This window comes from Cervus canadensis, chromosome 18, assembly GCF_019320065.1.
Source record: "Cervus canadensis isolate Bull #8, Minnesota chromosome 18, ASM1932006v1, whole genome shotgun sequence".
Lineage (NCBI taxonomy): Eukaryota > Metazoa > Chordata > Mammalia > Artiodactyla > Cervidae > Cervus > Cervus canadensis.
The window spans coordinates 20784213-20810217 of NC_057403.1; the positions used below are offsets into that span (position 1 = coordinate 20784213).

The 26005-nt window shown below is 53.9% G+C and overlaps 1 protein-coding gene across 4 annotated transcripts; it reads left to right on the forward strand.

The window, feature by feature from the left end:
- Nucleotides 1-86: 86 nt before the first annotated feature.
- KASH5 (KASH domain containing 5) lies at nt 87-24062 on the forward strand. Of its 4 annotated transcripts, none has more exons than XM_043436165.1 (20): nt 87-315; nt 1627-1764; nt 5117-5221; nt 5639-5825; nt 6307-6371; nt 7538-7604; nt 7859-8020; nt 8277-8394; nt 8731-8781; nt 14768-14845; nt 15112-15168; nt 15640-15699; nt 16338-16402; nt 16571-16658; nt 16885-17007; nt 19430-19488; nt 21237-21282; nt 22757-22821; nt 22905-23024; nt 23125-24062. In XM_043436165.1, the coding sequence occupies exons 2-20, from the start codon at nt 1722-1724 to the stop codon at nt 23264-23266; spliced, it is 1701 nt and encodes a 566-aa protein (XP_043292100.1). In that variant the 5' UTR covers nt 87-315; nt 1627-1721; the 3' UTR covers nt 23267-24062. The 4 variants fall into 4 exon arrangements, with proteins under 4 accessions (XP_043292100.1, XP_043292101.1, XP_043292104.1 ...); XM_043436166.1 differs by having other exon boundaries at nt 176-315; nt 22908-23024; XM_043436169.1 differs by lacking the exon at nt 22905-23024 and having other exon boundaries at nt 176-315.
- Nucleotides 24063-26005: the final 1943 nt, after the last annotated feature.

The following is a 26005-nucleotide window of genomic DNA, read 5'->3' on the forward strand; positions in this document are numbered from 1 at the left end:
GCCTTTATCGACTCAGCCAGTACGCATGCGCCCGCTCCACCAGGCTGGGGGCGCGCCCGGGCAGTCCTACGCATGCGCGGCCTCATAGGTAACCGTAGCAACAGAAGAGCACCTTGTCCCGGTGTGCGCCTGCGTCCCGGGGAGGAGCCCGGGAGGGGCGTGGCTTAGACTCCTCGTGCCGTCCCGGTCGAGGTCTGGCACCTTTGTTTTTCCGGTGGGGAGAGCGCATGCGCGTCTCCTGAGGACGCAACTGTCGTTTGTCGTTCGTGGCCCTCAGTTGTGTCCCGAGACTGGAACACTGCGACGCGGCTCCAGGTGCGCCCAGGCCGTGGCGAGGCTCCCCAGAATAGCCGTGTCAGAGCCCCTCCCGAAATCCTGGCAAGACCCCAAATCCTAGGGGAGAGTCCCCAGTATCAGGGTCTTCCAAGTCTTGTTAAAAGTCTTAAAATCCTGACCAGACTTCCTCAGAGATACTGAAAGGAACCCTCCAGGAAATCTCGTAGATGACCCCTGAAATCCTGTCAGAATCTTCTAGAAATGCCGTCAAACTTCTCCCTCAGAGACTGTCAGAGCCTCTAACTGCTCCCAGGACTCAGGGGAGGCTCCCCAGAGGAGCTGGGAGCCTGGGCCTGGGAGAACCAGGCAAGATGCTGAGTCCCCCTGGGCCGTGAGGGACCTGGAGGTTGGCCAGGGTAGAGAAAAATGACAGGAAGCCAGGAGTTGCAGGAACCACTCGGTGCCACACCAGCCCAAGAGGCTGGGAACTTAGTCCTGAGGTTACTAGGGAACCATGGGAGGGCTGGAAACAGGAGAAAGATGGGGTTCAAACTCAAGCAGGAGGCCAACAGTTCCAAATACAGGCTGATGGGCGAAGATGTAAGTAGCCCAGGGTGGTGTGGGAGCCCAGGGACATCCCCTAGCCCAGAAACGGTTTCCAAAGGAGGGGATGTGGGAGCCAAGACAGGAAGGGCAGGCGAGAAGGGTGTCCCCCAGGCAGAGACCTGGAGGTGGGAAGAGCCGGCCCAGTTTGGTCAACAGCACAGGGTTCAGGGTTGCAAGTGGGTTTGAGGGTGGGGGAGGCAGGTGGGATCAGGTCAAGCAGGGCCTTCAATATCAAGTCCAAGGTCTAGACTCTGTCCCTGCGGTGCTTGGCAGCCATGGAACAACACTGTGCAGGGGATGGGCCGGTTAGCTCTTGGCAGGATGGACTGGAGCGGGAGACTGGAGGCAGGAGGCTGAGGAAGAGGCTGGGTCAAGGATCCAGGAGGGAAGGTTGAGGCCTGACCCAGAGCTGTAGGGAAGGAGAGGAGGGGACAAAGGAGAATCATAGGGCAGGAGGGACAGGGCTGGGGAACTTGACAAACTGGGGAAGAAGGGTGGCAGGAGGGAATAACCCCCACCCACCAGCCCCACTTTGATCTCTGCCGCCCACTCTTTAGGCCCCCATTTTCCCAGCCCACACCTCCAATCCATAAAGCAGGTCTGAACGAAAGCTGCTCTGGTCGAGGCAGGGGTGGGCAAACAGGTTCTGAGAACCCAGAACGGCCTGGGGCACAGGAGAGGCAGGGCTGGTCCCCACCCTCGGGTGGCTGGTTGAGGAGGCCATTCCCCTGTTTGTCCTTCTAGGAGCTTGGGGAGCAGTCAGTCCCTTTTTGGTCCCTTCCAGTGACGGAGGGGAGCTGTTAGCTTCCCCAGCAGCTGCAGAGCAGCCAGGGTGGCCCATGGACATGCCAGAGGGCCAGGCAGGTGGCCCCACTGCAAAAAGTAAGTGACTGGGCCCCTGTTCGTCCCTTGGGAGGGTGGGGAGGGAGCAGTGGGTGAACAGGGCACCAGGGTCTGACTCAGGGACTTGGACGAGCTGGCTTGGGGTGGCTGAGCCTCCACTTTGAGGCAGGGTGGGATGCAGAGAATGATCCTTGATGAAGTGCCTGCTGTGTGCCCACCTGTCTTTTGGGGAGGCCAAGCTGCAGGAGTAGAAACCTCTGTACGCATGTGCCCGCTGCCTGCAGCACCCCCTCCAGTGACCTACAGACTCACCGTCACTTCTTGCAGATCTCTGCTTTCTGTAAAGGAGCTGCCCTGTTTCTCTCTCTCTCCCCTTTCCTTTGTTACTTTTCTTCAGAGGACTGACGTCTCTTCGTCTGTCTGTTTAGACTCTGTCTCTCCAACTAGAACGTGAGCTCCACAGGGCAGGCTCCATTTTATTCATTCGGTATACCCAGTCCCTGGAGCAGCATTGGCCAACATGCAAACCATATATATATATATATATATATATATATACACACACACATAATTTTAAATTTTGTTAGTAGCCACACTGAATTAAAAAGAAAAAAGAAACAGACAAAAGGGATGGCAATCATAGTATGATTTAACCTAATACATCTATTAAGTTTAACCTAATAGATTAATTAACCTAATACATCTGGATCCTTGATGATGCTGAAAGTGTCCTTTCAGCATACAATCAATATAAAAATGTACTGAAGTTATTCTTTTTTTATACTAAGTCTTCAACATCTGGCTTTACACTAACTTTACACTAACATGAGTGTGTGCATGCTCAACTTCAGTCGTGTCTGACTCTTTGCAACCTTATGGACTGTAGCCCACCAGGCTCCTCTGTCTGTGGGATTCTCCAGGCTAGAATACTGGAGTGGGTTGCCATGCCCTCCAGGGGATCTTCCTGACCCAGGAATCAAACCCGCATCTCCTGTGTCCCCTGCGTTGCAAGCATATTCTTTACCCACTGAGCCACCTGGGAAGCTACTTTACACCAATAGAGCATCTCATCTCACTCTCACCACACTTCAGGTCTCAAGAATCACTGTGACCATCGGCTGTCCTGCTGATCATGCTGCCCAGGAGCAATGCCTGACATATAATAGGAACCCAGTTACTAACTTTTGAATGATCAGATGGACACAGACCAAATGGGTGTGAAAGTGGCTTCAGGAGGAAGATGTTGGGTTGTCCTTTCTGAAACTCATCTACTAAACAGTGAGAGAGCCCAAGGGAGACTCCCACCCTAGAGGAGAGACACGTCCCCTTTCTTAGAGGCTCCTAGCATCCAGCCTCAAAGCTGGTGTCTTTTCTCTCTGGCCTCAGAAGGCTTGCCATATAGGAAGGCAGGAGGCAGACACCTGGGCAGGCTGACCAAGTGACCAGCATCTGAATGTGTAAACTTTATGTGTACCAGCAGAGGGCGTGCGGCCACTGAGGAACCTGTGGGCAGCTTTGGGAGATTCCCAGAGAGAAGGGAGGGACACACCCAGGAGAGATGGAGACTGAGGAAAGCAAGGGATGAAGAGAGAGAGAAAGTGACAGCAGAGGAAGGAGAGAGAAGCCTTGGAGAGTGGAGAGTCACCGAGTTAAGGGAGAAGAAGCACAGAGACTGAGAAGAAGATGGGGGTGGAGGACATGGAGACAGGCGGGTGGGACTTGAGGGCCAAAGAGATGGGGAGGAGGATGGAAAGAGTCAGAGACAAAACTAGAGAAAGAACAGCACAGACAGAGAGGTGGAGACACTGAGGAAGGAAAGAGAACAGGAGAGAAGCAAAGCGACATCTTCCTGAGGGGCCCCAGGAGGCTGAGGGTCGCATCTGCGCTGTAGATCCATGCAGCTCCTCAGATCCCATGACATCTGGAGCCAGGTAGTCCTGGGTGACCTCACTGGGCCGCAGGGTCCTCCTGCATGATGTAGAGGGGCACCAGTCTCCCCTAAGTGTAGGTCCTGCTCTCTTTCCCTCGAAGCCGAAGCTCAAACCCGAAGGGGCTGAATTTTTAGCTCAATACAGAGAACCCTTGAACAGTTAGTGGGATGAGAAATGGCGATCAGATGTTGAACATGTGACCTTGGGCAAGTTTCCCACTTGTCTGTGCCTAAGTATCCTAGCTTGTAAACTGGGGCTAATCATAGTAGCCACTGTGGTTCATGTCAAATGCTCAGAAGAGGCTTGGCTCCTAGTAAATGCTGAATAAATGTTCAGTTTTATTATTGAGCTTCCAGATTTTATTAATATCTTATCTCTTCTCTAGGAGGGAAGTAACCCCCACTCACCCACCCACCCATTTTCCAGAGGAAGAAGCTGAGGCTCAGAGAGACTGAGTCCCTTGCCCAGGTTGCGCTTGAGTCTTCCAGACCTTGCAGCCTGCACTCAGCCCTCTGCTACACCCAGCTGTTCAGGGGTAGGCAGGGAGCTTCAACAGTCACTTTCAGCCCTGAGAAAGATCCAGTGGGTCCAGGGGTGGAGAATATATAGGCTCCTTCTATATCTTGGAGCATTTTTTGAGTGCCTCTATGTGTGGGCACAGTGGCTACAGCAGCAGACAGACCCCAGGATGTTCACATTGTGCGGAGGTGGGAAGCAGGAGGTGCTCTTCACTTACACAGACCTCACCCTCCCAACCTCAGGGAGGGGGAGAATCACCCTATCCACCCATTTTACTGGTGGGAAAACTGAGGCTCCAAAAGGAAAAGAGACTTGCCCACAGTCCTGTGGCTGGAACTCGTGAGATCCGAACCACTCCCCTACCACTCACCCTGCCTGGATTGTCCCATCCCCCTTTGTTTCAGGCCCCAGCCCGTGGGCGCTGATGACGCCAGCCAGCCTCGGGGATGTGGGGAGGAGAGACCCAGCCCTGAGGCAGGCTGGGAGACCGGAGATGCTGTGGGCAGGCGGGATCGATCCAGGCTGCCCGCGCGTTATCGGATTGTTCCTGGCTCCTGGGCCCCCTTCACCCTCCGCTTCTCCCAGAATCCTCTCTTCTTCACCCTCCTCTGCCCCTCGCCCCCTCTAAGCCAGGGAAAAGAGGAAAAAAGGCTATAAGAGCTTGTTCGGTATTGTGGGCTTCTGAGCCAATTGGACACAAAGGATTAGACAGCAGGGGGGCACTTCCTGGCCTAAAAGATGGGGGGCCCCCCCGCATTCCCAAATAGGGGGATGGGGAAGGTGATTCAAAGACCCTCACCTTGTGGCCCCCACCAGCCCAAACCCCAGGCAGCTTGGAATGAATTCCTTCCCTTCTGCAGGAGCCCGGAACCAGGGTCACCCCTCTTTGTTGTTCATCATCCCCCCTCCTCACAGATGGGCTGACCCTCTTGTCTCCTCAGTGTACCTCTGGGACCAGGCAGAGGACGGGAGCCTGGGGACACCGCTCAGCTTAGAGGAGCAAATACTCAACTCCACTTTTGAAGCTTGTGACCCTCAGAGAACAGGTCAGAGAGTCAAGGAATAATAAGGGATGGAGCTGTGGGGCTGGGAATTGGGGAGCCACAGAGGGATGGGTTGGGCTGATGTGGGTGACTGTGGGAAGCTTCAGGAAGGAAATGGATAGGGGATGGTGAGGGGAGGAAACTTGGGGGAGGAGGGTTAGCAGAGGAAGGCGGGGCTTTGGAGCCTGGGAGAGGGGGGAAGGGCAGCCAGTGTGGGCCTGGTGGGGCTCAGCTGGTCCTCTTTGGTCCAGCTCTGAGGTGCAGATGACTGGGCCCCGTTTCCAGGTGAAAACATTGACTCGGGGAAGAGAAAGGAGTTGCCCAAAGGCCACAGTGCAAGGGAGCCACCAGCCCAGCCAGTGGTCCCCACCTCTTACCCCTCTCCTGCCCCAGCCTCCCTCACAGCCTGTCTGTCCCCAGGCACTGTGGCTGTGACCCATCTGCTAGCCTACCTGGAGGCCGTGACTGGACGGGGTCCCCAGGATGCTCGCCTCCAAACACTGGCCTGCAGCCTGGACCCCAATGGGGAGGGCCCTCAGGCCACCGTGGACTTGGACACCTTCCTGGTGGTCATGCGGGACTGGATCACTGCCTGTCAGCTGGATGGGTGGGTCCCCGCACCTCCATCCCCCACCCCACCCCCGCTCCGAAAACCTTTCCTGAGATCTAACCTCATACCTGCTTACCGCAGCCAGCACCCTTTGGACACAGGGACCTGCTGTGGTTGGAAGGAGGCTGAGAAGAGAGAAAAGTAGCGATGAGGTCGGGGTGGGAGGAGGGCCTGAGGACAGAGTGCCTGGGATGGGGAGGCACAGGGAGGCTGAGGGCAGAAATAAAAGGGGCTGGAGAGAGGAGAAGGGGGATGTTGAGGGGCTGACAGAGGCCCTTCCCCATCCCTCCTCCAAGCGCAGTCCTTGCCCCTCCTGCTTTTCCATCTGGCCCCAGGCGCTGGCCATCTGGCCTCACCCTCCTCCCCGCGGTGCTTGCTCTCACCTGAGCCGGCCCCTCCTGCCATCGCCCGCAGCCCTGTTGGTGGCTGCTCTGGACTGGGGGCTGCAGGGGCGCTAAGCCTCGTGCCTTTGATCCAGGGGATCAGAGCTGGAAGAGGAGGCGGCCTTCGGGGGAGCCCTGGCCTCCCTGCAGCTGCCATCTGGTGAGAGTGCTATATATAGAATGAAGCAGGCAGGCCCAGGGTCAGACAGTGGGGGCACTTCCCATGGGGGCAGAGCGGGGGACAGGGCCAGACCCCAGGGACGTTTGTTCTAACCTGGCTTTCTAGGTACCTTCGTGACTGCCTCCCCACCTGCCCTGAGCTTTGGGGTTTGCTTTTTTCCCCCTCACTGGTTGTTTTCAACTCCTCCTCCTGACACCAGCCCTGTCCAGAGGCCCCTCCCAACTTTCACCATCATCACCCCTCCCTGCACTCTAGTTCCTACATCCTCTGTCCCTCTGATCTTGTCCCCACCTCCCTCCTGGCCTGGGCTCAGGCTGTTTTCTCAGCCTAAACTTTCCATGTCTTCCCTCATCCTTCACTCGGGGTCGGGAAGCCCTGCGGGGGGAGGCCTGGGATGCTGCAAGTGAAGGTCCCTTGCTCTCCAGCATCCTCAGCACAGACCTGCATCCCTTCCCTGTAGAAATCTGATTATGACTCATTACCTGTCCAGTTGTTTTGTCAGTTGATTTGCTCGCCATTCTACCCCAAAGCCTTCAACACAGGAGCCGCTCCATAAAAAAATGCTGGTGTTACTGGTGTTATTTCTCCAGCCTTATAAAAACAAAAACCAAAAAATAGAGCTTTCTTGACATTCTCTTGAACCTCCTCCAACCTTGCTTGGAGGCAGTCAGGGGAGGGTTGTGGGAAGGGGAGGAGATGTTAGCTCTGGTGGAGGAAAGACCCCTTTGGGGCTGAATGGGGAAAGGACAGGAGGGAGAGACTGGAGGCTAGGGCAGAGGCTGGGGTGAGGGTCCAGGGGGAGAAGGTGCAAGGCAGGAGGAGGGAGGGAGCCAGGATGGCCCAGGGGCTAGGTGAGTAAATGGGGGAACTGAGAGGAGAAACAAGGTTCAGGGCGGCTGAGCTGCTGCCCAGGGTCGGGCGTGATGCAAGTGGCGTGGTTGGGCCCCCCAGGGTAATTAGCCTGAGTTCAAGGTGCCCATGAACAAGAGGCTTTGTGGATGGTGGTATAAGTGCAGCCCTAGGAGCAGGTGGGATCACCCAGAGAGAATGCGTGGCTGGGAGCCAAAGGAGGACCAAGGCCAGAGTCCAGGGCTCGCTAACATCTCGGGTCACCTGGGAGCCCACTACCCTCTGTCTCCCTCCAGGATGCCCAGAAGTTGAGGATCCGGCCAATCTGGAGAGCTTTGGAGGCGAAGACCCCAGACCTGAGTTGTATCTATCCTCAGCCCCTCCCTGCCCTTCCCCTGCCCATGCCCTCCAGCGGCCTAGGGCCCAGGGCCTGGCCTAGGGCCTAGGGTCCTCCGGGGAGTGGGTGAGGGAAGCAGGTTGGGCTAATAGCTCAGGGAGAAGAGGGCTGTCTCCTGTTTGTCTGGAGGAGCCACATCTCCCCGCCACCGGCACCTACCCAACCTGGGGAATGGAGGCCAGGGATGCAGACAGTGACCCTGCCCCTTCCCTGCCCCCAGGCCCGCCACGGCCGACCTGCTGAGCAGCCTGGAGGACTTGGAGCTCAGCAACCGCCGGCTGGCTGGGGAGAATGCCAAACTGCAGCGCAGCGTGGAGACAGCCGAGGAGGGGTCTGCTCGCCTCGGGGAGGAAATCTCAGCCCTGCGTAAGCAGCTCCGCAGGTAGGCTGGGCCCACGTCCACCCTCCTGCACCCTCCCTTTCCCACCTGCCCACAGGCCCAGGTTCCCTCCCACCTTCTTTGTTATTTGAGGTAGAAACTGGATCTCTGTCGCCCACTCTGTCTCTTTCCTTCCTTTTATCACTGGGTCTCTGTCCCCCTCTTCTCCGGGTCTCTGAGGTTTCTCTGTTGCTCTAAGGGGGTCCACCTCTGTGACCTCCATCTTCCTCTCCTGTGGCCCTCCTCCTGCGCCCACCAGTACCCAGCAGGCTCTGCAGTTTGCCAGGGGCGTGGATGAGGAGCTGGAGGACCTGAAGACTCTTGCCAAGAGCCTGGAGGAACAGAACCGCAGCCTTCTGGCCCAGGCCCGGTACACGGTGGGTTTCAGGCAAGGGGTGCAAAGTTGCTCTCTTCTTTGCACTTTCTTGGAGTCTGAGCAACAGAGCCTGACTACAGGATGGGAAAGGGCAAAGGTCACCCAGGTTTCCTCCCTCAGTCCTCTTCCTGCTCACCCCAGACTTTGAGTTGGATGCTTGCCATCCCTCTCATGGCAAAGGGGGACAGCAGGAGCCAGCAGGGCTCCTCAGGCCCGTTCCCCGAGCCCTGCTCCTCCATGACCCAACCTGAGTCATGCTCCCAGGGGTGGGAGAAGGGCAGCGTGGGGGCAGAAGGACCCAAAATGAAGCCTTTGTTCTTTCTCTGGGCTCGGTCAGGAGAAGGAGCAGCAGCGTCTGGTGGCCGAGATGGAGACTCTGCAGGAAGAGGTGAGCTGAGGCACAGCACCCCCTCCCACCCCTTCCCCGGTCCTCAGGATCTCCCTGCCCACTGCCACCCCAACCAAACACCCTTCAGTCTGGTCAGGGAGACCCCAGGATCCCAGTAATGTGTGAATGTCCCTGAAGGTCACGTGGCTACATGTGAGGACTGCTACAGCCAATAAGAGTGTGGGGCACGGGGCTGACTCCTGACTTTAGTGAGGCTGCCGACATAAGCCTGGGCCAGTCCACCTCTCTGTCTGCGTCAGTGTCCTCATCTGTGAAAAAGGGCAAAATAACGGAACCTCCCTGGTTGGATTGTGTGAAACTTAAACAAGGGTATTCTTGTAAAGCCCTAGGCACAAGGCAGGACACATGGGAAGAGCTCACTAGAAGTTAGCTGTTATTGTTCATGTATTAGTATTTTTTTATGATGGGAAGAAAACAGGCCTTACAGTGAATCCTGATTCAAATTCCATCTCTGCCACTTGCACAACAGACAACCTGTAGGCCAGTGACCTCCGCTTCCCAAGCCATAGGTTCATTCTGTAAGAACAGGGGAGAAGGGTATCTGTTCATTAGGATTGTTGTGGGAATTAAATGGCCACTGTTACCCCAGAGTCTCACACATAACATGAACAGGCCCAGTCCAACCTCAGGTCTGATTCAAGCCTCATTCTATCTGAGACAGAAAACATTATCTTACGTTAATTCTGGGTCCACTTAGTCATTTTAGGGGGAAATAAACCCCACACACAAGGTGGCATCTAAGCTGCTGGAAACCCACGCAGCATCTCAATGCTCCTCACTCAATGTCTGTTCTCTCTGCTGGTCACAAGATTGATGCTCTTTGTCCCATCTGGTCCTCAGCCTTAGTCACCACTGCCTGCAGGCATCCACTGGGAGGCTGACATTGCCTTCTGGTCTCTGGGTGTACCGTCCTAACTGCATGTGATGGTGGTGGCCCTCGTTTGGACCCCACGACCCAGGAATACCACTGGGGGTTCTCCACACCCTTGTGGGGGCACAGAGGAGGTTTAATTGCTTTCTTGTGACTTTTTCTGGGCCTCACTGGGCCTTCTAGGCTTTAACTCCTCACACCACCACCTCTCTTTTGTTACTCACGTACTTTGCTGGTTCACAGACTGCGCTAGGAAACCCCTCTCTCAGATTCTCAGATGTCCCAGAGGTTCTGTGGTTCAACTATATGCATCCTCCTCTCCGGCCCTCTAACCCTTTGCTTGGGGCTGGCCTGAAGGCATTTTCACTGTTTTTCTCTTCTTTGACTCTCCTGAGCTCCTCCCCCAGCCCTGAGAATCTCTGGCCAGTCCAAGCAGTAGTACTCATTCCGTCTGGTATCTGTTCATTAGTTCCCCCGAATCTCTTTGTCCTATATCTGTAGTATGGCTTTTACATTCAAACCAAAAAGTATTCCACTATTGTTCCCTGGCTCTTTCATAAAATTCTCTCTGTTAGGGCAGGACAACTGCCATGGCGTGAAGCATGGGCTGCAGGCAGGATGTGACCGTTCCTTCCAGAACATTTCTTTTTAAGAATAAGGAAAGGGACTTCCCTGGCAGTTCAGTGGTTAAGACTATGCACTTGTAATTCAGGGGACATGGTTTCAATCCCTGGTTGGGGAACTAAGATCCCACAAAAAACTTGAAAATTTAAAAGAAAAAAAGAACAAGAAGAAACTTCCCCTGAAGCCCCATGATGGGGCCTCCCTCTTATATCTCATTGGCCAAGAAGACAGTAAATGATTATACCCAAACCACTCCCTGGCATGGGTAACACAGCCACTGATAGGTCTGGACTACTTTGAGCTCCGGGGAAGAAAATGGCGAAAAACTTGCAGCTTCAATATGAAGAACATTAACTGACAAGAGGTTTTGAAGGTTCTGGGCTAGTCTGGCAGCTTTTTGGCTTGTTTGTCTGCCTGTGGCCTCAGGATCCCAGATGGCTGCAACAGCTCCAGACGTCATGTTCTCACTCAAAGCAGGACAAAGAGGGACAAATGCTCCTCTCGTGGCTCTCTCTTTTCATCAGAAGGAGTTTTTCCCAGAGCACCCCCAACTCCACCCCTGCAGCAAGAGACTTCTCTTATATCTCACTGGATCACGTGACAAGAGAGGCTGGGGTAATATCTGACCTTCCTCGGCCTCTGCAGTGGGAGGCAGGCGAGTAAGAGGCAGTGAGAATGGCCTCTGGGTTAGCTGACCAACCAAGTGTCCGGAATCTGCTAAGATTTCCATCTTGATTCACCTCTAAGCCTGGGGCTGCGACCCCTTCTCCCCCACCCCCTTGGCGAGTGGACCCCCCAGGAAAGCAGGGCAAATGGCAGTCAGCGGTGGTCTCTCCTTCCAGCCCAGAAGGCCTGCTGCCAGATCAAGTGCTCTGAGCAGCACCTGGGACATCCTCGGCGCTCGATAAATCAGCTATTCTTGGTTCCCTCCCCCTACCTTTCCCCTCTCAGAAGCTGCCTACAGAGCATCTATAGATCGAGTTCTCAAGTTACAGCAGAATAATGTTGGAGTAAGGGACACTCAGACACTCCGCTTTCCTACAGACCCCACAGAGCGGGCGGGGCTCAGGTTACTGCAGAAGAAGCCGGAGCAGCTGAGTAACCAGGTTCCCTGCCTAGCGGTCCAGGATCCAGCCTGCAAATCCCAGCCAGGTGGGCAGATGTTGACACAGCATTCCTGGCCCCGTCCTTCCTCCGCCCTTCACCTGGCAGCCCAGGCCCGCTGAGACACGGAGAGGAGGGCAGCTGACGGAGGACTTGGAGCTGAGCTGCGCTGGGGTGAGGGAGGAGCTGGCCTTGATTTCCCCAGGGGCACCAGGAGGAGGGGTGTAGCCAAGGAAAGTTGACTGCCTCTGTGCTTTCCCTGTATCGAAACTCAGTGCAGGGCTTCCTGTGGTTAAGAATCCACCTTGAAATGCAGGGGATTCCTGGTCTGGGAAGATTCCACATGTCTCCAGGCAGCTAAGCCCCTGCACCACAACTGCTGAGCCCACACTCGAGAGCCTGCAAGCCGCAACTGCCGAGCCCACGTACTGACTGCAGCCCTGGAAACCCGCACACCTAGAGCCTGTGCTCCACACAAGAGAAGCCACTGCAATGAGAGACCCACACACTGCAGCTAGAGAAAGCTGGCATGCAGCACTGAAGACCCACTACAGCCAAAAAATAATAAATATTTAAAAAAACAAGGAGAGAAACTCAGTGCAGCTTGCTAGGTTTTTGGTGCCTGGAAGCTCTAGGCTAGAACTTGGTCCGTTTTATTCTCAGGTCCCATTTTTTGGCCGGTGTGAGCTGCCCTCTGTTGTTTTCCCAGATAACTGTCCTCTCCCTTGAGGACTCAGCCTCAGTACAACCTCCTTGAAAAGCCCCCAGAAGGTTTTTGCAAGAAAATTGTGGGAGCCCACAAGGTCCAGGTCCCAGGCCTCATCAGAGTCTACCTCAGGCATTATTATCTTATGCTTCTTGTCGGTCTCCACTTCTAGTGATGAGCAACTTGAGATGAGGGATGAAGCTGGTTCCCCATTCTCACCCAACCTCTAGAGGAGAGTGAGAGCTAAAAGTGCAGGATTTGGAATCAGACTTAAGTTTGACCTTACTGTCCACGTGAACTTGGTCGAGTTTCTTAGCCTCTACACTCCTTAATTTCTTCTGTAAAACTGGGGATAATGACAGTGTAAACATGAATACTTGGGACAGCCAGACTTTACATTCTTCCTGAAAGGCACATGTGATGCAGATGTGCCATTGTTGTTGGCATTGTTATTGTTGTGCCATTATTGTTCAATAATGTTGAACATCGTTGTTCAATTGCTAAGTCATGTCTGACTCTTTGTGACTACATTACTGCATTACGCCAGGCTCCTCTGTCCTCCACTGTTTCCCAGACTGTGTTCAGATTCACATGCATTGAGTCGGTGATGCTATCTAACCATGTCATCCTCTGCCCCCTCTTCTCATTTTGCCTTCAGTCTTTCCAAGCATCGGGGTTTTTTCCAGTGAGTGGGCTCTTTGCATCAAGTGGCCAAAGTATTGGAGGTTCAGCTTCAGCACTATTCCTTCCAATTAACATTCAGGGTTGATTTCCTTCAGAACTGACTGGTTTGGTCTCCTTGCAGTCCAAGGGATCCTCGAGATCTCCAGCACCACAACTCAAAAGCATCGATTCTTCAGCACTCAGCCTTCTTTCTGGTCCAACTCTCACATCCATACATGACTTTTAGAAAAACCATAGCTTTGACTGACACAGATAGCAGAGTAGCACCCATGAAATCTTCCTGCTGAAATATTGAACAAAAATCTGAACAAGGCCCTGGATCTATCCACCAGTTTATAGGAAATAATGAGGCGGGAGGAACATGAAAAAGGTCCTGCACAGGAAACAAGAACACAGTAAAGCAGTTCTACAGGAAAAATAACCTGGTTTCTTCCACAAATGAAGGGCCTGGAAAAGTGCCTGGATTGGGAAGGTGGGGGAAACACTGCCAGGTGAAATGAGACATTTCAACCAAAAGCCATGGTGGACCTTTTTTGGATCTTCATTCAAACAAACTAAATGTGAAAAAAATATTTGTGAGACAACCAAAACCGAAAAAGAGCACTGGGTGTGCGATGATACGAAGGAATTATTACTAACTTTGTTAAGAGTGATCGTTGCATTGTGGTTTTACTAAAGGAAAAGTCTTCAAGTAGCAAACACAAATGCTGGAGTAGTTACAGGTGAAATAAGCCTGGGATTTGCTTTAAAATAACCTGGTTAAACAAAGCAAACTCTTGGTGAATAGAGAAGAAACAAACCAGAAAAATGTATGTAGTTACTGAAATTGGGTGACAAATAATGGGAGTTAATAATTTTTTTTTTTTGGCTGAGTCGAGCGGCTTGTGGGATCTTAGTTCCCTAGCCAGGGATTGAACCCCAAGCCTTTGCAGTGAAAGTGCACTCTTAACCACTGGACCACTGGGGAATTTCCAGGTTCATCACACTATTAGCTTTACTCTTGTGTGTTAAAAATTCATAATACAAAGTTTTAGAAATATCTTTTTAATATAACACAAAATTTTGGTATATGCCAGGCATTGTTCTAAATATGTTTGTGTTCATTAACACATACTAAACATGTATTTGCATGAATTCCCACCTATATAACCTGGGCAGAGTTGCTCAGTCTTTCTGTGAGTCAGTTATTTTTATCTTTATTTTATTTTATCTATTTTGGCCACACCTCGCAGCTTGCAGGATCTCAGTTCCTGTACCAGGGACTGAACCCAGGCCACCGTAGTGGAAGCACCAAATCCTAACCACTAGACCACCAGGGAACTCTCATCTTTATCTTTAAAAGAGGGCACAGCAGTAAGTTAACACCAGCAAGGTGCTCCGTAAATGTTAGCAGTAATTATTAGTTCATTTAATCCTCACATGCATCCCATCATATCTCCATTTTTGCAGCTATTTTTATTTTTTCATCTGCAAATCAGAGCTGAGATCCTATAGGATGGTTGGAGGGATTAAATGGGCTGAAACATTAGGAAGTGCTGAGCACAGGGAATGGGGGACAGATAGAGGAAGAGATAGTTAGGGAGTTTGGGATGGACATGTACACACTGCTGTATTTAAAATGGATAACCAACAAGGATCTGCTGTATAGCACGTGGGACTCTGCTGAGTGTCGTGTGACAGCCTGGATCGGGGTGGAGTTTGGGAGAGAGGATACATGTGTATGCGTGTTCACCTTCACTGGTCACCTGAACTGTCCCAACGTTGTTAATCGGCTGTACCCCAATACAAAATAAAAAGTGAAAAAAAGTCTTAGAAAGGCTGCCATTGAAGGACGATTAAAGCCTCATCTAAAAGGCTCAGAAAAAAAAAGTGCCAAGCATGAGGCCTGATGCACATCAGGTGCTCAGCACATGTCTTCTCTGAATATTAACATGGCCATTTGCTGAAGTGACCATGACCAGGGTCCCTTCTTCCAGAATGAGAAGCTCCTGGCCGAGCGGGATGGAGTGAAGAGGAGGAGTGAGGAGCTGGCCTCGGAGAAGGACATCTTGAAGGTGCCACCCCTCGCTAGTGCCTTGACGATTTCCTACCTCCCCGAGGCCCGTTTTTACCCTCACCAGCTTCAACCCCTGTGGTCTGGTGAGATCAGGGACTTGACTCAAGCCCTCAGGTTCCCAGGGCCAGTGGGCAGCTCACCGAAGCCCCTCTCGGTGTAGCTGACGTCCAGAGACGTGAAGGGAGGTTGAGGAGAGGAGCTCCAGGGAGCGGGATAGGCCGGGGAGGGCAGACCAGACAGATGGACGGGCTCCTTCCTCGGCAGCGGCAGCTCTACGAGTGTGAACGCCTCATCTGCCAGCGAGATGCAGTCCTCTCTGAGGTGAGTGGGCTGGAGGGAAGCATGCCTTTGATGTGTCTCCTGCCCCGAGTCCACAAAGGAAAGTCCTCCTTGGTTCTAGGGCTTCCCAGGTGGCACTAGTGGTAAAGATCCCGCCTGTCAATACAAGAGACATAAGAGACGCAGGTTCAATCCCTGGGTTGGGAAGATCCTTTAGAGGAGAGCATGACAACCCACTCCAGTATTCTTGCCTGGAGAATCCCATGGACAGAGGAGCCTGACACGCTACGGTCCACATAACTGAAGTGACTTAGCCATGCATGCATACTAGGCTCTAATCCTTTGAGACTCAGCCCAGAGAGGTCAGAGGGTTTCCAGGGAAGCTGATGCTCTCTTCAGGTCTCGCTCTTACCCCAAGCCCATCCCACGCATCTGATCCCCCTTCCCCCCGGACCTGACCTCAGGGTCTTTGGTGGGTTGAGCCCAGCCTCAGTCAGCTTTGGGCTTTCCCAGCGCACTCGCCACGCGGAGAGCCTGACCAAGACCTTGGAGGAGTACAGAGCCACAACCCAGGTAACCCCCTGGCCCGACCACACTCTCCCCGCTTCTCTTTGGCCATCTCTGGGATGCCCTGCTGCCTCCTGTGTCTGATGATCTTTTTCCAAGTCTCCACCTCTTGTTTCTACCGTCACTGCTGATTGACTCTGTGTGTCTCTTTCCCTCTCTGTCTCTCTGCATTTTCACTTTTCCTCTGTCCTTCCTCTCTCTCTATATATATATATCTCCATTTCCCATCCACTTTCATTCTCTGTGGGTGATATCTCACAGCATCTCCCCTGCTCCTGTTTCTGTATCTCTGCCTGGCTAGTTTCAGTCTCTGCCTCTCTCTGGGTCAGTTCATCTGTCTCCTGGGGTGACTCTTCTCTCTGTCCCTTGTCTTTAAAGTCTCTTGTTTTCCCATGTGTTTCCATCTCTGCTTTCCTTTTCATAGTGTTCCTGACTGATAGGTTACGTTCTGGGTTCCTGTTGCTCTTTACCTCTCTTTGGCTTCCTAAGTTTCTGCTCCTGTTTCTTCCCCTTCTCTTCTTGTCTGTATGTGTCTGGAGGATCCTAAAGAAGTCAAAAGGAGTGTACCTGACCTTGGAAGAGGAGCCCAGTCATGGGGCTGGGGAAAAGGCAGAGCCAGGGGTCCCTCACTTCTTCCTTTGCAGGAACTGAGGCTGGAAATCTCCCACCTGGAGGAGCAGCTGAGTCAGACCCAGGAGGGGCTGGATGAGTGAGTAGAACAATGGGGGAGGAGGAAGCAGGAGGGGAGCCCAAGGACAGGGAGCCCCCACCGTGGCCTCCAGCCCCAGGGTGGGCAGGGCAGTAGCTTCAGCATAGGCTGACTGACAGGTGGCAGGGGGCATGGAGGTAGCCTTCCCCCTCCTGACTGTGTGGCCAGGCTATCCGAAGGAGCCCAGGTGAGGAGAGCAGACTGCACCAACCTAATGCCACCGTCGCTGGGTGTGGAGATCCAGGCCATTCAGCAGGTGGGCCTGACACCCCGAGAACTCCCTAACCCACCACCAGCGGCAACTCTGACCCCGCCCTGACTCCACCCCGCCCCAGTTCTCCCAGGACCACCTCGTCCTTAACCTCATCCCTACCCCAGTCCCCACCTCATATCACTGCCCCCCGCCCCCCCATCCTCCTGCCTCAGCCCATCCCCATCCCACCCCTGACCTTCTGCCTTCACCGGCCCCTCCCTGGCCTCAGAAACAAGAGGAGACAGCCGTCAATCTCTCCAGCCCTCTGTGTGGAGTGTGGCCGTGGGAGGAGGTGGTCAGTGAGACGGATGAGGAGGATGAACTTCCTCCTGAAACCCCAGTTGAGGAGCAGGTGAGCACGGGAGGGCCCTGAGACCGCCGGGTCCAGGGGCTGGGAGTGGGGCCCAGGACGCCTGCACTGTTACCCATCCTATGGGCAGGTATGGACTGAGGGCCTCTGGGTGCTGGCCTCAGAGGCCCTGGCCAGACAGGACACCACCCCTGCCCTCCAGGGACTGGCCTGCTGATGTGGAACTGAGCCAAGCAAACATGCACATTTTTCAGAGAACTGGGGCGGGGTGAGAGTCAGGGCAGGGTCAGTTGCTGCTGGTGGTGGGTTAGGGTGTTCTGGAGGTGTCAGGCCCACCTGCATGGGGGTGGTGATTGTTTCCAAAACACTGTTGGAATCACCTTGTTTAAAATGTTACTGCAGTGGAAAGGAAGGAAGTGAATTTTTCTTCCTGATACCATGTAGGTACTTTAAGCATTTACCTTTTGAATATAAGTCATCTTTAAGAAAAAACTTAACAAGCCCACTATGTAACCCTGAATCCAATAATAGCCATCATTTTATGACTTCTGTAATTACCTGAACAATATTTCAAACCTCATTTGAAACAATGAAGACAACTCATCTTCAATGTTCACAGTTGAAAAATGAGATTTGTAATCTATAAGTGATAGGAGGATTTTTTTTTAAATCTAAAAGCTAGCATTTTTTAAATGCTAAAAGCTCTATAAGCAATGCTTTATTGTCTTGAAAATTATATTGCTTCCTAGTTGCTCACCACCCTTGAAAGAGAAAGTTTCTCTGTTCACTTTTTCCCTGAGTTGAGAGAATCTTCTGTTGGATTCCTCAATGCCCTCTCCCACTCTCTCCGTGGGGTGTAGGCACCCTCATCCCTCACCCTGTTATTCTTGGGAAACTGAGGCTCAGAGAGAGATCATACAGCTTGTGGGGGGCACAGCTGCATCCCTTAGGGGAAGCATACATTTTTAAAATTACATTTAATTTTGGCTGTGCTGGGCTTCATTGCCGCGAGGGCTTTTCTCTAGTTGAGGCAAGCAGGGACTCCTCCCTAGTTGCTATGTGCAGGCTTCTCATTGCAGTGGTTTCTTTTGTCGAGGAGTGTGGGCTCTAGGGCAAGAAGGCTTCAATAGTTGCAGCATTCAGGCTCTGGAGCACAGGCTCAGTAGTTGCGGCACACGGGTTTAGTTGCTTCTCCATATGTGGGATCCTCCCGGGTCAGGGATCAAACCCGTGTTTCCTCCAGTGACAGGCAGAGTCTTTACTGCTGAGCCACCAGGGAAGCCCCGCAAGTGTGCATTAGAACTTCTGCTGAGAGCTCTCAGACGCCTCCTGGAGGGGGAGACTGAGCCAGGCCTCTGTGCTGCCTGCACTGGGTCCTGGGGACCCCTTGGGGCTCAGGACCTGATAGAGAGATCATGAAGATGGGCCATCCCAATGCACAATGATCTGTGTGCTGGGGGCTTGGGGGGTGGGCCCTGGGGAAGCCCAGAGAAGGAAGTGCCTGTGTGGAGTAGGAGATATCACAGGGAAACTGATGCTTGAGTTTATTTTGAAGAAAAAAGAGGGAAGTTAAGTGGTGTGAGAAAGGAGAGGTCTTCCAGGCAGTGGGAACAGTATGCGGTGAGGACATGGGAGCGTGAAACCACATAACATGTTTGGAGGGTAGAGGGCACTTGGGGGTGACTGGCCAGAGATGAGGTAAGGCTGGATCATGAAAGGAATTCCCTGCCAGTGAGGCTGAGAGGCTGTGCATGGGGAAGGGCAGGTCAGCTCTGGATGGACTGCACAGAAAGATCCCTCTGGGGCCACATGGGAAGCTGGGAGGCCAGAGAGGAGGCTGGGGCTGTGGTCCAGAGTTAGAGGATGAAGCTGGAGCCAGGCCAGGGCCTTGGGATGGAGAAAAAGGGACAGGCAGAGAGAATTAGCGAGGAGAGACAGAGCTGCCTACTCACCAACAGGGGGCTGAGGGCTCTGGGTTCTGGAAAAGGGGGTAGACAGACAGATGCTAAACTCACCTTGGGACCCCCAAGGTGAGCACCCTGAGGGATGGAGGATGCTGCCCTGGGGGCAGTGGGTACACAAGGGTGGAGCTCAGTGATGCATTTAGAAAGGTGTCGAGTTGGTGGTTGAGGCCACCGGCAAGGCTGGATGTCTCCAGAGAAAACGGAGGGGGACCTGGGTGCCCACGACTGGGAACCTGGGAGGAGAAGGGGGTTGGAAGGGAAATGCTGAGCCTTTTTGGGGCCCAGACGAGAGTGAGAGGCTTGTGGGAGTGTGAGAGGTTCGGGGGGACCTGAACTCCTGGTCGCAAAGGAAAAGGGGGTCCTAAAGGAAAACTGGTCCAGCTTCAGGCTTCTGCCCCTGGAGGGAAGGTAGAGCCACCCTCGAGGAGGAGCCCGGAAGAAGGGCAGGTTTTAGAAGCAGGTGGTGAAGCCCAGGATACCTAAGCTTTTCTTTCCCACAGGGAAACTTCCAGGGAGAGTCAGCGCACCCTCAGGAAGGAGGGGAGGAGCAATTGACGTGGTAAGGAGACTGCTCCTTCCCGAGCCGTCCCTCTGCCCCAGGGTGACTCTGAGATGGCTGGAGTAGAGGCCTGGAAGAGCCCCGAGCGAGGCTTACACAGAGGCGTGACCTGTGGGCCCCTTGCTCGCGCAGAGGCGACCCTGGGCCTGCGGACTGGAATGAATCAGGCCAGCCTTACCCCCAGACACTGATAGTTCAGAAGGACATCTAGCCCCTGATCCCGCCTGGGGGGAAGACTTAAAGGAGGCCCTGCTTGGGGTCCTCTGTGAGTGGTATTCATATAGGAGACCCCTAGGCAAGAAGACAGTCGTCAGGCAGATGGGACAGCTTAGTCACTCAGTCACTGTTACTGAACACACTTCTCCAAGGCCCCCAAGGAGCCCTGGGGCAAATGAGACCCAGATTATGCCCCAGGAGAGCACTCAGACTGCTGGGAGACCCTGGGGTCTCTGCAACCACACAGCCTGGGTTCAGATCCCCGCTTAGTTACTTTGTGACGGGATGGGGAGAGCCCCTGCCTTGTGATTGTTAATTGACTGTTCGGAGGCTCATGTGCAGCCTCCGAGGATGTAGAAAGCACCGGATGTCTGGACCCACGCTCCTCCACGGGGCCTCTGCCTTCCTGCAGGGCCTCTCTCTCCCCGCTCCCCTCTTTCAGGCTCCTGGCTGTGACAACTAATGAGGCTGCCTGCCACGGCCTCTAATTGGACTTGTCTGGGAAAGCTGAGATTGGGCGGGATGGGGGCCCCCCGGCGCTGTGACCCTCCCTGCATCACCAGGGAATGGAAAGACGACAGCGCTGAGCAGCAGCGGGGCCCAGGGCTGGTGGAGAGGCCGGGCATCCCTGTCTCCCTGAGGCGGGGGAGGGCAGGATGAGCTGCAGAGTGGGAAGCTGGGAGTGAGGGAAGTGGTGAGTGTGTGGCCCAGGGCTCAGATGCTGAGAGGAGCCAGGGCCCCCCCACATGGAAATCCCAGGGGATCAGACAGCTGGGGATCTGACTGGACCGGAGGCTGGAGGCCTGTGAGCCTGGGTGCCTTACTGAATTGGAGTTGAGGAAACAGCTGTATCCTGAGGGTGTTGGGTCTGAAACTGGTAGCTAAGGCTGGATGACTGGATCCCTGGTCCCCAGTGAAGGTGGTGATGGGTGGTGCAGACGTCTTGGCCTCCAAGGGACGCTGGGGTTGGGCAGCTTGTGTCCTGAGTCCCCAGAGAGGTGCCTGTTTCAGGGACTGAGGCAACTGTGATCCCAGGGGTCACAGAGGCTGGGGCTTGCACACCTAAGAGAAATGACTTGGGATGGGGGCAGGGTCCACAGAGTTGACTTCTGGAGTCAGGGAAGCCTGAGCTGGAGTCCCAGTTCTCAAAGAAGACCCAGTGAGACTCAGACTCCCTGAGCATGGCCCAACCCACCAGGAAGGAAGCTGGGGCAGGAGGCAGGGTCTCAGAGATGTCTGAGAACTGGAAGCCCCTGATCACCTGGGGGACCTGCTGGGAAGTGAGAAGCTGAGAAAGCCAATAAGGTGGAGCAGCCCCTGACCCTTTAGGGGTCACACACAGACTCTCTGGAGAATTTGGTGAAAAAATACAGATGCTAACCTACACACAACTGTTTGCTCGTGGGGCTCCACGGTACCCTCCAGGTCCATGTATGTGAAGGCCCCCTGCTTTAAAGGTTCTGCCACACAGCTGGTGAATGGGAGCCAGGCAGGGGAGACAGATGCTTGCAGTGACTTTCTTGTCGCCCCAGGTTACCCAGAAGAGAGGAAGAGGACGGAGCGGAGATCCAGGTCATGGTAGGCAGTTCCCAGCATCATTCCCTCCAGGCCCTCAGATGAGGCTTCTGTAGTCACAGCTCCTCCCCAGCCCCTGCCCACACCCCAAAGCAGACAGAAAAATCATTTGGCTGAGAGTTAACAACGCCTTTGTTGTAGCTAATGAGAGCAGACGGTGCTGTAGAGCGAGGCTTCAGGCCAGTGGGCAGCCAGAATGTTCCCAGGGGACCCCACACACAAACACTGCACACGAGGCCGCAGCCTCTATGCCACAGATGTGGCTGCACCCCCGGATTGCAGAAATGCACACGTATGTGCGCCCACACTCCGGAAGAGCCAGAGCCTCCCCAGCCAGCCCAGAACTCCTGGGGCACTGCACCTGTCGTAGCTGCCCTGCCCGGCACCACACACACCAGCTCCTTTGCTCCTCAAAGCGGCAGGTGACAATCCTGGTTCTCCGGCAAAGGAAGGGAGGAGAGGAAACGTGGTGAGGTCAGAAGCCCGAAGGTGTGCTTCCCCAGCTTCCGTTCTGGGGTCCTGGGACTCTTCAGGGTCCACATTGACCAAGATGCTCTTCCTGAGCAGCCTGACCCCAAAGCCCACCTCTTTCCCACCATACCACACTCCCATCTGTGGAGACTGGGGCCCACCTCAGCTTCCTCACTGCTAGTGTGACAGCGATCTCACCCAGCTCCCAGGTGGGGGTGAAGGCTACAGATCGCATCATAAAGTGCCTGGCACAGAGCAGATGCATAGTAGGTGGCAGTGGTGGAAACGGGTTGAGGCCGGGGTGTTGGTGGAACTCCTCATTTGTTATTGTATTGTTACGGCTGTAGTCATCGTCCACAGACCAAAGGCATGCGTGAGAAAGCCTGAGCTCTACAGAGGGGACACCCTTTCAGAGAGACACAAGGGAAAAAAACAAGAAACACATGGGGGATGAGGTAGTAAAGTAAGGAGTATTGGAGGCTTTTATCTTAAAATACCTGCTGGGCCTGGTGCAGGGCGGGGAAGATGGACCCAAGGAGTGTCCATGCTGAGCTAGGCCCAGTCCAGGGCTGGGTTCTTGGAGGAGATAGAGTCTTTGACCTCAGGGAGCTTGGGTACTTCCAGAATCAGACAGAACATGGAAATAATAATATTGAGTAGTTCACATAGTTATTGAGTGCTGTCCACCAGGCATTGTTCTGAGCCCACCTCCTGATAGTTTGGGTTTTGCCCACCTTCTCTTTCATTCTCCACTTCAGCCCTTTGAGGTGGGCGTCGTCATCACCCCTGTCTGGCAGATGGAGAAAGTGGGGCCTGACGAGGTGGGGCGATGTGCAGGAGACACGTGGCAGGGAAGTGGCAGAGCTGGGCACCCAGCGCAGCAGCGTGTCTTGGGGAGGCTCTCACACTGAACCTCTGTGTCCCGCCCCCTTGCATGTGCTCACTTCTGCCCAGTGGGCTGACCTGAGACCTCGGGGTCTCAGGTTTGTCTCCTTTGTCCTTCCAGGTGGACCTCCCTATCCATCCAGGAGACTCACACCCTGAAGACATCCTCGGAAACCCTCCTGAGAGGTAGCGGGACCCAGGGGCCTGGGACGGGACTTGGGGGCGGAGGAGAAGACCAACACCATTGCCCTGCCTTCCTTTCTCCTTAGCAGCCCCTCAGAACCAGAGCTGCAGCAAGCCCTGGTGCCCGTGGTGAAGGAGCTGGTCCCAGTCAGGAGGCCGGTCTGGGGCCAGCTCTGCCTGTGCCCCCTGCGCCCCCGGCGGCTCAGGTGCACCCCACAGCGTCTCCAGAAGGAGGGTGGTGGTCAGACGTCTGGGACACCACAGGCTCCCTCGGGCGCTGCCAAGCACTGTGCTGCCTCCCTGCAGGGTTACCCGGCTCCTCCTGGTCCCGGTGCCACTCCTGGGCCTGCTGCTGCTGCTGGTGCTCTCCGTCATGCTGCTGAGCCAGTCCCCGCCCCCCGCGTGGCCCCACCTCCAGCTCTGCTACCTCCAGCCTCCTCCAGTGTGAGCCATGCCCCCACCCCTGCAGAGCAATGTCTAGTTCGGTGACTTCCTGGGGCTCTTTCTACTGTTATTCTCGTGGTTGTGCCACTGTGCCTTGGGATTATCCCACTGTCAGGGACCCCAGATACAGTGCTCCAGGAGCCACACCCCTGTATTGGGTTTTTATGTGAAGTCTCTTGGTGTTTTAATGATAGCAAAACACTAGGGGTTATAGTTTCCTCACAAACCAGGTTTGAAGAAGGGCAGCTGTCAGCCCACAGCTCAGTCTCCACAGCATTGGGGCAGAGTGCTGTAATTCTCTCTACCTCTCTTGGCCCTTCCCTTGTGCTCAGGAGATGACACTGTAGCTTCATAAGTGATGTCTGCAGGGAGAAGGGGACACATCTCTTCCTTTCTATAAAGAAAAGCAATAGCCTTCCCAGAGCCAGCAGCAGACTCTGCCTTGTTGGCCAGAACTGTTCGGCATGACCACTCCTCACTGCAAGGGCAGCTGGGAGACTCCTGGCAGAAAGAGGGAGAACAAGATGTGGGCCAGGGACGCCCACACACACACACAGATGTCACCAACAGCCAGCAGGAAAGGATGTGTCATTTGTTCCTTCAGCTAATTCTTAGTGATCATCTATTTGCCATGGCTAGATCTTAGAAGACAGTAAAACAGACCCTTCAATGCCAGGCTGAAGTGTTGAGTTTTCTCCTGAGGATGACAGGGGTTTGGGGATGTTTTGTTACTTGTTTTTGGTTATTTACTTTGTATTGAGCTGTAACTGACATACAGTGATAAATGGACAAATCCCAAATATCAGCTGGATAAATTATTGTACATGTAAACACCCGTGAAAGCAAAACCCAGGTCAGGACAGAGAGCAGTTTCAGCACTGCAGAGACTTCTTCAGGAGAGCTTTGAGCAAGGGAGGGACCGTGGTAGAGGTGGCTTCAGGCTCTGTGAGAGCTCAGAAAAACCACCTAACCCCGCCTGGAAAGTTAGAGATTTCTTTCCAAATATGGGACAGATTTTGCATTTAGTTTTTAAAGATGGATAAGGTTGGTTATAGTGAGCAGAGGCAGCAAAGGGTATCCCAGGCAGAGGGGAAAAATGAATGTGTAACGACCAGGTGGATGGAAAACTTGTCTGTGTAGAAAGCCATAGACAGCACTATGTTGCTTGAATTAAAAAAAAAAAAAATGAAGCCAGAGATGGATTTGATGCTTTAGAGTTGCAAGAAGTAAGATAGGTAGACAAGAGTCCATTAAACATTTTGAACACCAGCTTCTACTGAGCTCTACTGCCAAGTGTCCGAGAAAGGGCTCTGATCAGAGAAGAGGGAGAATCAACTCTAGGTGGGAAAGAGACCACCTGAGCCTGTACAGGGGATGGATAATGGAGTGAAGCTGGAGGCAGGAAGCAGGGAAAAGGTAGGAGGGCATGAAGCCTGAGCTGGACTGGGTGAGTGGATGGAAAGAAGTGCAGGGCAGACAGTGTCAGAGCAGGAAGGACAGCGCCAGGCCTGATAGGCTATGAAGCGGGGTGAAGGGAGAAAGCAAGGGCCGGCATGTGACCCGGTGACTGGCGGACAGTGGAGCCATTCCTGACATGGAGACCCCATGGGAAGGAATGGGTTTCGGGGGACACTGAGCTCTTGTGGGATGGAGTGTTCCAAGAAGGCTGGAGCCCCGAACCTTGAGCTCTTAGTCTGGAAATGGAGTCTGGGTGTTACTAGCTATGATGGTGATTGAAGTGTGGAGATTGCTGAAATTTCCTGAGGAGAGGGGAGTAGTGTGAGAGAGAGCTTTTCTCTGAAAAGCGTCAAATGCTGAGAAAGAGATAGGGGGAGGAGGAAGTACAGGAAGAGCATAGGCCAAGATCCAACAAGACCCAATTACCAGGCCCTTCAGCAAACAGAGGATAAGCCTCCTCATGACATTTTAATTCTGTTTCTCCATGAAAGTAGAGGAACAATCAGACTTCTGAAGTTGCACATATTTGGGTTCCAGTTATCCTTCTGTCCTTTCCTAGCGCTGACAACCTGGGGAAATGACCTCAGACTGCCAGAGTCTTGTTTGTAAAATTTGGCCAACTCCTTATTTTTGTGACACGTGCATGCTCAGTCATGTCTGACTCTGCGAGCCCATCGACTGTAGTGTGCCAGGCTCATCTGTCCATGGAATTTTCCAGGTAAGAATACTGGAGTGGGTTGCCATTTCCTACTCCAGGGGATCTTCCCGATCCAGGGTTCGACCCCGCGTCTCCCAGGTCTCCTGCGTCTCCTGCATTGGCAGGCGGATTCTTTACCACTGAGCCACCAGGAATACAGTTATTCATTGCTTAGTATTTCTGAGTAACAGGGAAATAGGCCCCACCCCACAACCTAACGGCCAATTAGGGCGCGGTCCGCCTCTCGGAATGCAAATTACCGGAGAACTTGCCAATCACAAAGTGCCAGCCCCGCCCCCTTCCCCCACGATGACGTGCCCAACTCCTCTCTTCTGAAGGCCAATCAGAGCGCGGTCCGCGCGAATTGCCCCGGGAGCGTGGCTCAGAGCCCTCAGCGTCCGGTTAGGGGAGTGGGTTGCCATGGTCACCATTGAGGGGCAGGACTGAAGGGCCAGCGGAGCCTCCAGAGACAGAAAAAAGCGAGGGGCAGATTCTGGTTAGCTGCTTCCTCACTTCCTTCATGGGTGGGCCAGATTTTTCCCCGCCTCCGTCCCATGCCTCCTGAAGCCTGTCACCTGTCTCTCCTCT